The sequence below is a fragment of the Merops nubicus genome, unplaced genomic scaffold (genome assembly GCF_000691845.1).
Source record: "Merops nubicus isolate BGI_N331 unplaced genomic scaffold, ASM69184v1 scaffold5851, whole genome shotgun sequence".
In the NCBI taxonomy this organism is placed as follows: domain Eukaryota; kingdom Metazoa; phylum Chordata; class Aves; order Coraciiformes; family Meropidae; genus Merops; species Merops nubicus.
The window spans coordinates 86,109-97,029 of record NW_008590182.1 but is presented as its reverse complement, the minus strand read 5'-3'; the positions used below and the strand labels follow the sequence as shown (position 1 = coordinate 97,029).

General features: G+C 42.6%; 1 protein-coding gene across 1 annotated transcript in view; it reads left to right on the top strand.

Annotated features, from left to right (window-relative positions):
* KDM4B (lysine (K)-specific demethylase 4B) overlaps positions 1 to 10,921 on the top strand; it is a 76,049-nt gene that overhangs the window by 34,642 nt on the left and 30,486 nt on the right. The window contains exon 8 of the mRNA XM_008949832.1: positions 9,724 to 9,920. Within this exon, the coding sequence (XP_008948080.1) occupies positions 9,724 to 9,920 (197 nt within the window). The remainder of the gene's footprint in view (positions 1 to 9,723; positions 9,921 to 10,921) is intronic.

Below are 10,921 nucleotides of genomic sequence, written 5' to 3'. Positions count from 1 at the left end.
GTAGGGAACTAATAGTGGATAAATGTGCTTGTGTCTGTGGAAACTTGTAACCAGGGTGAACTGATGCTGAAAAATTAAGTGGGGATTGGTTTGGTGAATACTCAAGTGAGTAAATCAGCTGTCTGGTTCAGTCCAAAGGTTTTTGAGAACCTAGTGAGAGGTTTTGGAGTCCAATTCAGAACTGCTTAGGAGAAGCTGATGTGAAGGAACTGAAGGGTCTGTGTAGAATGGTAACTAGGGTGTGAGGCTGAGTTTCGTGTCTTCAAGTGGAAGCTGTAACCATTGCTGACAAGTAGCTCTTACTGTAAGAACATTCTGACCAAAACATCTTAACTAACGTAGGGCAGGTACACAGGGAGCAGTTTGTGCCTTCATCTGTGTCAGATGTCCCTGGGATCAGTTTAACATGTCCCAGGCTTGGGTGGGCAGTTTGGGAGCTGATGGCTTTTGGCACGTGGGTAACCACAAAGGTGCAGCAGAATTCTTTGTGTTCTCAGATTTTCACTGGTCTTGTTTCAGCTTTTTCATTATAGCAGGTGCTCTATTTCCTGATCCTCCTACTAAATGTTTCTCTAGCCTCAACACTGAGCACCAGACAGACAAAATTCATGTCACCTCTCATGATGTGTGTAGATCCTCAGGACTGATGGCTCTCTGTCCTTAGCAAATGTCAATCTCCTTAGATGCAGAGGAAGGGTGCAACATTCTCCTTTCCTTCATCTCTTTAATTATATGGTGGTATACCACTGGGAGATAGATGTCTTGCCTACAGCTGGACATTGTGCCCAGAAGTGTAAGAATTAACAGCTCTTTAACTGTTATCCCATTTATTGTCAATGTAAATGTCTCCATCTGTCCTCAAGGAACCTTGTGTTGCAGCTGACTTCTTGCCAGTCAAGGTGACTTTGAGGCCAACCACAGCTTGCCTGTTCCACCTAATCTGTGTGAAAAGCTGTGGTTGAGCAGCACATCTGTCAGTGACTTGTCTAGGGGTGGGAGGGAGACCTTCAGTTCATCTTGGGGCTCCCATAGATAATCCTGGTGTGCTGTCACCAGGGCTTTCCAAAGACGTGATGGGAATTCAGGTCAGCATTCTCTGCAGATCAGACTCCAGCAGGGAATTCTCTCTTTGAGACACAGCCTCTTTGACTCACATGAGTGTCAATCTGTCACAGCGTGCAAAGTCAGAAGAGATCCAGGAGAAATGAGTTAAAAAAGGTTTTTTTGTAGTGTTGGAGGTGCTGGCACAATATTTTAGGAGTCAGCTGTAATCTGAATACTTTGCTTTAGACCTTAACATTACTGATTAAATAATACACTTCAGCAGGGATGGTTTTATTTGTATCTACTCTAGTTAATGTTTGCTTGCATAGTCAGAGCCTAGAAAATTGAGGAGAAATGTTTTCCTTTGTACTCTGTAGTTGGAGTTCTTCAGTCATTTGTCTTCCATTAACTCCTTGTCATGTTTGGTTTTGCTTCTGTTTGCTTGTTGAAGTTGGCCTGGTGGCTGAAAGGCAGCGATTAATAATTTTCATTCCTTAATGTTTGGGTTTTTTTTCTTTTTGTTTTGCTACCCCAGCCTGCAGTTCCTTTCCATGCTACTCCTTTGATTCACTTTGTTTCTGAAACCTCTTGGACAGAGGGTCTAAATAGCTGTGTATTTGACTGAACAACCCTTTTAAAGCCAGGTGGTTTAGTGAAGTCCTTCCTGAAGTCGAGGTGGCCTCTAAGTCTCCTGCTGTTCAAAAAGACACTTTCACAGTGTACAATTCTGTAAGAAATTCAAGTGGATCTCACAGGTCAGCTTTTCTATTTCTTTTGCAAATAGGCCTGGAAATAAGTGGATGGGAGGGGAACAGTTTCTTGCATGTTCCTTCCCATTGATAACAGCCTCTCCTGGATGATAACGTCTGTGCTGCTATCGCTTGACATTCTCATAACTCCATTTTATCTCCTGTTTACTCCAGAGATAGTGCTGGAATTATCTCAATATAAAATGGGGTCGAGTTGCCCTTCCTTCCCAAATCCTATATTTTCTGTTGTGAAATAAGCAGCCTTCATCTCGCCCTGCAGAGTATTCCCAGGGGGGCCTTCACTCTGGTGCTGTTGGGTCCTGCTCTTCTGCTCAGCCTGTCCTCTGGGGAGGAGGGGAAGACAAGTTTAAGGCTTTTCTGTTTGGGTTTTACTGACCTATAAAGGCATTGTCAAGAGAAGTGCCTTTTGGATCACCAACTGTGACCTTTTACACAGCTTACTGCTTCTGAACCCTCTCCTCACGTGTTTGGGGGTTTTTATAATATTTGAATAACATCTCAAATTTACATGTGGAGTATTTGTGGTGTAATGTTGTCTAGCATATAATTTGCCTTGTAAAATTGAGGATTACTTCTAACTGTTCAGCTGTTAGTAGGTTTTGTCTTAAAAGATGGCCTTCTTTTCCAAGAAAATAAAATTAATGAGGCTTTTATATAAACTGGTAATATCCTGAAATTGTTCTCTGAAATAGGGGAAATCAGAATGGTATTTTTGCATTACTTTGTATGTATGCCTTAAATGACTAATTAGAACTTCCAAGCTTAGAATACATTAGAAAAATTATCATGGAATAGCATTTCCATAGTTTATTTTTGTCAGACAGATTGCAAAATTGCTCTTGTACAAAATCTTCCACCTTTTTTTTGTACTTTCTTGTATTATATTTATTTTTAAATAGTCTTATGTTTTAAAATGTTCTTTTAGTTTCTTTTTTTAACCATCTCTAATATCTTACTCTCAACAAAGCATTGATTCTGTGCAATAAATAGGATTTTTTACAGTGTTTTTCATACTAAGGTGGAAAGGAGACAGTTATTTTTCTGGAACTGACTTGGAGCTTTGTTTTATCAGCTCTTATCTGAGATCCTCTTCTCAGGACTGATTGGGAGGCTGCTTTGCATTGTTTTTGTTAATGAAGGAAGGACACTTACACTTTTGTCAGCAGAAAAAACATACCCTGGTGGTTTCCAGGATTTCAGTCCTTGGGGTGCCCATCTGCTGCTGGACCCATGTGGGTGGGTGCTTAATGTTTGGATACCTGCTCTGTCCCTTCTGGATGTCCTGCCCTTGAGAAGGGGCATCTGAGAGACTAATTTTCAATCCAGAATGTGATTATAAACTATTCAGGACTTGCTGCACAGCAAATGGGATATTTCTACCTGGGAGCAGTGGGGGCACTTTGCCTCTTTTTCTGCTCTGTGTTTGGTGTAACCCTTGGAGCACTCAACTGGGAAGGATCTGGATTTAAAAAGACTTTTTAAAAACAGCCTAGACCTATTTATGCTGCTCAGCCTAATTTACCTTCATTACCATAAGGTGTAAAGGATGTTCTTGACTTTTTGAATGCTGCTCAGTGACTTGGCCAGCTCGGTGTGACTCTCTGTGGAAGCTGCTGAATCTCTGGGATGGAGAGATGCCCTGAACCCTAGAGTCCTGATGTTGCTGGGTTGACCCAGTCTCCCATTCTCTGCCTCACTAACCCTGTGATTTATAGCTGGAGGTTGTGGTGTGCTTTGTGGCTCCAGTAAATAACAATGTGAAGAATGTACTCCCTGCAGCTTATTCGTTCAGCTTCTCTGCCACACAGGAGTCCCTGGTAAAGTCTACCAGCCCCAATCCTTCATGTGTCAGAGCAGGGGCTGGCTTTGGGGATGCTGCTATGGCAAGGCCATCAAAAATCCCTTTTAAAAGCCGCCGTAGCATTGTGCTTTGCTGTGCAGCTGGTGTGGCTCTGCTGGAACTGCTTCAGGGGGCACACGTGGGGGCAGAGATCTGAAAGAGGCAGAGCAGTCTTATGTTCCACTTCAGAATAAATAACTAAATAGTACATTCTGTTCAAGAATTGTGGAAATGGTGCTGTGGGAACTCCAAAAGGCAGTGCCAAAGCCTGCAGTAGCTGCGAGTTGACACGACACTCTTTTTTTTGTCCTCCACAAAAATTCCTTCAGTGTTGGCACCATTTTTATTTTACCCTTCTGCCTCTTTGCTTTGTGCATGAAGAACACTTCAAAAATAAAGCCCACTTTTGAATTTAGAGCCGTGAGAGTAGATTGCTTATGAACAGCCTCCTTTTATTTTTTTAACTCCATTTGGCTTTATGATTTGTCGTTCCTGATAGCTGTGCTTCTAATCTTCTTCCAGCTTGGTTCCCTCGTGCCAGTTAGCAGGTTCAGGATTTTCATGGGGTGGCTCATAGCTGGGTGCTTCCTAATCCCAGATGTCAGGATTCAGATCTTGCTTTTGCTCTGTGCTCACCCAGCTCTAACTGCTTTGGACATACATGCACATGGATCAAGATTAGTGCAGGAAAGAGGCAGAAGTGCCTCATTTGGTGTGTGGTTTTCAGGGGGGGGTCTCGTTGGCTGTTTCCTTCAGGATCAGTATACAACATTTTGCTTCCTTTATTTATACATCAGCCCTCCCTTCATTCGAAGTTGTAGCGTTTGAAGTTGCAAAAAGTGTATTTCAGCTCGTGTCCTTTTGAAAAATGTTGCTGAGGAATAGTTGTCATTACCAGGGGAAGGAATCTGATGGTGAAGCAGATCCTGGGTTGTCACTGTAGATACCGACGCTTCGTGTTCCACCAGACACAATTATTCATGTTTCTACAAAGTGGTTGTCGTACAGAGATTACAAAATGGTGGATTTTACTCCTTCATCTGTTGGTTTACAGGCACGTAACAGAGCACAACATTTGGCTGGCTTTTAAAAGACTAAAAGGCAGCTGATCAAAGAGGAGGATAAAAGGCTAACTTCAGTCACCTAGCGAGAAGTGTCTCGTGTGTCTGTCACTTCAGGGCTGCAGATCTTCACTGAGCCACATCAGTTCATCCTCCCTGCTTGCTCAGTGCCTGAACTCGGGGTGCTAACTGGCCACAATGCCTGAAATGCTCTCTGCAAACCAAACTGCTCAGTGGTAGGCTTGTGTCACCAGCTGCAAGCCTTATGATGTGGGCGAGATAATCCCCTGAGATAACCTCCGAATGAAGTTCACTCCAGACTGCATCATAACCACGGGATAAAAGTCTTATTTTGTTTATCCTTTGTACTGGAAGGAGTCTGTCAAAGCAGAAAGGAACTGGTGCTTCATTGAATCCCCTTGTTGTGCTGCTGAGAGGACTGAATTTTCCTCTGTGCTCTTTCAGCCTTATCTGAGATGTGTAACTCGGGACGCCACCGAAGTGTTTTCCCCCTGCTCCTCTGCCATGGTTGTGTTTGTCTTGCAGGAATGAGGATTGCATCTGTTTGAGCTGGGTTCAGGAGTAGTCTGCATCCTTATGGGTGTAGTCTACAGAATAGTAAGAAAGAATGCTGGCAAAGGTCACAAAACAGCTTTCCAAAACAACCAGAAAAAGAGAAATCTCGATGTATCACATCAGCAGAAGCCTGGTGCCAGTTGGGATGGGTTATTATTTTATTTGCCTAAAATGAAGCAAGTCACGTAGCATTTTTTATTGTATCTTAAACCAGAATCTCCTTATTACCAAATGGAGTGGGGTAAATCTGATTCCCCAGCTAACACCACTTGCCCAACTCTTCTGCCCACAGAAATCCACATGGAAGGTGATGGAAGCAGGCAAGGAGATAACGTGCCCTGCAGCCAGGGCTGGGGGGGGTCCGTGGAAAACATTGCCTAATGGCTTTGTTTATGAAACTCTGCACAGGATTTCCAGTGGGTTTCCTAATGAACTGGTTTGTTGTTGAGACTTAGGGCAATGCTGGTAATTACACTAGAAACAGGGGGTCAAGACTCATCTTCTTTCCCATAAACTTTAAACTACCAAGCATTAAACACACAATCTATGCATTTTAGAGTTTTTTTTTCTCAAAGCTTTACTCCTCATTTCCTTGCAGAATACCTGCCACTTGTCTTTCAGGCACATACTTGGAATTTATGTGCCTTTGTCACTTCAGAAACCTTGGTTGTCTGAGAGCATTGCTGTGCGGGTCTGAGTGGAAGCGTGGCTGTGCCTGAGTGGGAGGGAAATGGAGCTGGAGCCCACGCTGGTTTCTTCTGTCATACTGGATGAGTGTGAACTGGATCTCAAGTAACACATCTGTAATATGATAACAAATTGGATAGCTGTTTAGGAGTATTATACTGGGAGGACTTTGTATTTCTCCCAAAAGCCAAAACGTTGTGTACCTCGTCCTGGAAATTTATGGGGGAAGCTTTGGAGGGTTGTCTCCTGTATCACTACGTGGTTCTGTAATGCACAGGAAGAATTTCAGAGCTGTCTTGGGAACATCACCAGCTTCCCTTCCCAGTATCCTGCTTCATTGTTATGGAAAAGCAGAAACAAAAGCTTTAAGCAAAGATTTTGGTCTGGTGTTTAATGGTGGCATAATAGCTGGATGAACTTCAACTTGGAGCATGTTGGGTTTTCTTATATTTAATATAATTCTGATATTTAATGTTTTCTAATATTCCTTATATTTAATATTCTTATTTTAAGGCAAAGTAGGAGGGTAGCTGAGTTGTAAACAACTGTGCAGAGGACTCTGGTCTTATCTATGTGTGAGGGAGTTTTTCATGAGAGCCAGAGGTGCCAGTTTACATATATCATTTTGGTGACTATTTCTGCTGAAGGAGAAGGGTTATTTTACATTAACTTTTTATGTGTTGTGGAACAGATGGGGTTCAGTTCAGTGTTAATAGCTGGGAAGCGAGGGAAATATCCTTACAAAAATGACACTGAAGATTGAGGTTGAATGAGACTATGTTTTTCCATATATCATTTGGTTTTATTACTTCAAGGAGACAGTCTTTTTATTTGACTGTTATTTTATATAGACTTAGTAGTGGTTTTATTTAAAAAAAAATATTGCAAATAAGATAACAGTTAAGACATTCAGTAGCCACAAATTTCCCACTATTAGTCTTGGAGTTATAATTGATGAGACAGGGTTCCTGGTGTGGTCAGATATTTTTACCACAGTCTCCTACTTGGAGGAGCAGATAATAAAATAATAACTAGAGGAAGAAAGTTGGTTTTCTGTGTTTGAAAAGTGCCTCAGTGTGCATTTTCTTACAGTAGTTTTGCATGTGCTTAGATTGCAGGTTGCCTTTGCTTGTTCATATCCTGTATGGTTAACAAAGTCATTAGCTGGTGAAAAAGGAGAGATGAGACTACAAAAAGCTTTCAGAGGATGGGACAAATTAAGTTCCTGCAGATTTGGTGACTCCTCTTGTCCGATTCCTGGTTGGGGTCTCAGATCCCCTGTAGCCAAAGGCAAAGAGCTAACCCTAAAGCTGTTGTGATTTTTGTTGGGTTCTTTTTTTTTCCACCCCATTTTCTAGACTTGGAGTCAGTCCTTGGAGATGCTGGTTCTGAATATTGTGTTGTTTACTCTGCTGTCTGATCAGTCTCTGGCAGTCTCACTGTTCTGAGCAGTTTGGTGTGGTGGGCTGGCTACCAAATGGGGAACGACTGCAGAGAGACAAGAAGATACTTCATTTATTTGCCACTTTTGCTGTGGTACTGGAAGCATGTGCTGATTAACCAGGATCTTCTTGCTGGCTCTGAGGGAAGGGTATGGGAAAAAAATAAACCCTGACCATTATGGGAATGGGAAAATGCCACAACTGCAGCAGCTGAGGAAATACAACTGCTTGGTCCAGAAGAAGCCCCAAAGGAAAGAGGCTTTGTAAATTATTCATGCTTGCTAGTGTGAAAGTAATAAAATTAAATTAAAATTGAAATCTAAACATACATCATGTTAGATTTGTGTACAGAAAGGATCTTGGCTCCTGCAGGCGTCTGGTCTTGCGGGGTGCTGGAGATTGCAGCCCACAGTGTCAGTTCTCTGAGCAGTAGCCAGGTAGCTCTGTTTGGGGTTCCTTGGTAAGCTGTGTAAACTTGCCATTTTTGTGAGACTCTTAAGCCAGCAGTGGTTGGAGAATGTGCTGGAGACCTTTAGACCCCTGTGAGTCCTGATTTGCTCTGCTCGGTGTGAAGGAATTGCCGTGTGTGTGCTGCAGGGTGATGGTTCCAGGCTGGGATCAGAAGGTGGACTGTTCCCCTTTTAAGCCATTTTTCATACTCTGTGAAGGCAGAGGAGGTCAATCTCCATAGCTCATTGATGCTGTGTGCTGTGGGGTGCTCTTCTGTATTCCTCTTTGTGGCAGTGCACAGGGGCTTTTAAAATTTCTTAAGGAAAATCGATTGAAAAGCTGCTCGATACAAATCCCTTAAACCAGTGTGGATGGAGGTGCTGGTGCAAAGCTTCTGCCTGGCCAGGAATGTGAAGCATGGGCACCATCTGTGTTCCTGCCATTCTCTGGTCAAATTGCATTTCCAGCCTTTCTGTCCCACATGATTTTTCATTAAATGAATTGAGTTTTCCTGGAAGTGCCTGTCTAGAAATGCTCCTTCCCACTCGGCATGCTCAGGTTATTACCACTCTCCCAGTCAGAGCAGCAGAAGGTAACCAGAGGTCTTTGCAAAATGAAAAACAGGAGTTGGGAGGGAAGCAGGATAGCTGAGAACTGTACAGAAAAACTCTTTTCTCTCTCTCTGTCATCAGCTTCTTAGCTATGGTCATAAATCTTTCAGTAATGGCAGAGAAAAATGAAAGGAGGGGGAGAAGCAGGTTTAATTTCATGCACTTCTGCTAAGAGAAAGGATAGAATAGTTTTGAGAAGGTGTGAAAGAAGGGTGGGAAGAGAAGTCCTGCAGAGTGGCTCTAATTAACTCTTCCTCATCTTGAAGCTGAAAATCAGTTTAGCACAAGTGTGTACCAAGCAAAGCTTTGCTCTGCTTAGAGCAAAACTGAACCTTAGAGCAGAACTAAAAGGGGACTCAGCTTTTCATACACAGCAGCAGAGCTCTAGTGCAACCCCCATGAGGCAGGAAGGTGTTGGTGTGTTGCTGTGTCCTTTCCAACCCTGTACCTTCTTCTGAGGTAAAAGTTTCTGAAGCCCAGATGCTCATTTGGTCTGGTGTCTGTGTCCTGGGGAGAATCCCTCAGCCTGTTAATTCTGTGCTTCAGCAGAGCAAATGGATATCCAAGTAAAAACATCTATAAGCAGTCTTTGTGTAGGCTTGTACAATGGTAAGGGTGTAATTCCAAGGTTAATTTTTAAATGAATCATGCACATTTTCACTTAGACATATGTGCTTTAGATGCAGAATGTAGTTACTGTTATAGCCTTTTTTAATTTCTCCTAAATTCTTGTGAAGGATTTACGTGCAATGTCATGATGTGCAATTATGGAGTTTAACTGCCTTGTTCACTAGGTTAGTCTTTGATTCCTTTAAGGCTTTTTTCAGTTATGAGGTGATAGTAATAAACTCTTGAAACTCCTCAAGAGACTGGCTCATGGAGGGAATGTAGGTCTGAGATCAGATTCAGACCTGGTTCACATCAGCCCAAGTTATGACTGGAAGACAGCAGATGAGCAGTATACTGGGTATCAGTCACCAGAAAGTTTTAGCTTGGTTGGTGGGCATAGAGGGGGAGGAAAATTCTTGGGAAAAGAGTTTCCAGCTCCCCTTGGAGAGTGCAGCAGCTTGAGCCAGTGCTTTCCATTCAGCTGAAATACCCACGTGTACACCAGTGTGATTCCCCACCCCAGTAACCCACCGTGGGCCTCCCAAACTCCCTCTGGAGAAAGGCAAACTCAGCTGAGGAGAGCAGAAGGCCTCCCTCTGACCTGACCTGGGCTGCTGTCTGCATCTCTTGCAGTGCACTTGCCGCAAAGACATGGTGAAGATCTCCATGGATGTCTTTGTGAGGATTCTGCAACCAGAACGTTATGATTTATGGAAACAAGGCAAAGACATTGCTGTCCTGGACCACATGAAACCCACGGCTCTGACGAGCCCAGAACTGGATGCCTGGAATGAGACAAAGGCAGAGCTGAAGACTAAACTGCTTCGCAGGTAAAGAGGAGGAAAAAAGACAAGAAAAAAAAGGTTATGCCTGAGCACTGTGTTTGATTTTAATTGTGACAGTTTTAAACACTGTAATTCTTAATTCAAACTCTTTTTCTTTATTTCTTTTTGTTGCCTTTTTTAAAAACAATTCCTCTTGTAATTTTTCTTGGGTAATGTGCTCCCTTACTGTTCTGTTTCCTTTAATTGTTACAGAAGCACATGTTTTCTGAAAGTAGGACACTGTCTGCCCCCTTGCATCTCATCTCTTATCCTGGAAGACAAAAAATCTATAGTAAACATTTATAGCTTCACTTATCAGAAAGCAGGAGTTAAAAAAAAAAAAAGCCCATCAGTTGCAAAAGGGATTTTCTGCATGCCTTTCTGTGCTTCCTTTGATCTCTGTATTAATTTTCTACAAGTTTGTGGGTTTTGTGTGTTACAGCATGCTGGAATTGAAAATTTGGCATGCTAACCTTTTACTGTTGGAATCTTGCTTTATAGGATAGGAGATGAGGAAGAGGACAAGCAGCACCGGTACGTGACTTCCCTCATCACCTTCAATGGCTTCATTCTTTTCCCTGTCAAGTTTCTTCAAAGATGTTCTCCTTTTTCAGTTAGTTTTTCCATGTCCACTTCCTGGAAAGGGCACAGAAAATCTTTGGGCATCGAGGTGTTTCAGGCCTCACTTTGGTTTTGTGTAATTTTCCAGCATCTCTTGCACCATTAGAGCATCTCTGCTCTCGTGCCTGCTCTGGTTTTCCATCCTTGAGTGTGCAGTTAATCTGTGGAATGAGTAGTGATGTGTAAGGATTAACTGGTTGTGGGTCAAGTGAACTGGTCGTGGAATTGAACTGGAATGTTTCAGACATGGGCTGCCAATGGGAGAACTTTCCTTACTCATCAAGGTTGCTTGAAGAATGAGACTGTATTCTAGGAAATCAAATTATCCCAGGGTGATATATTCAGATATAAAGTGTGTGTCTTTCCATATGCTCCCTTACCTTTCT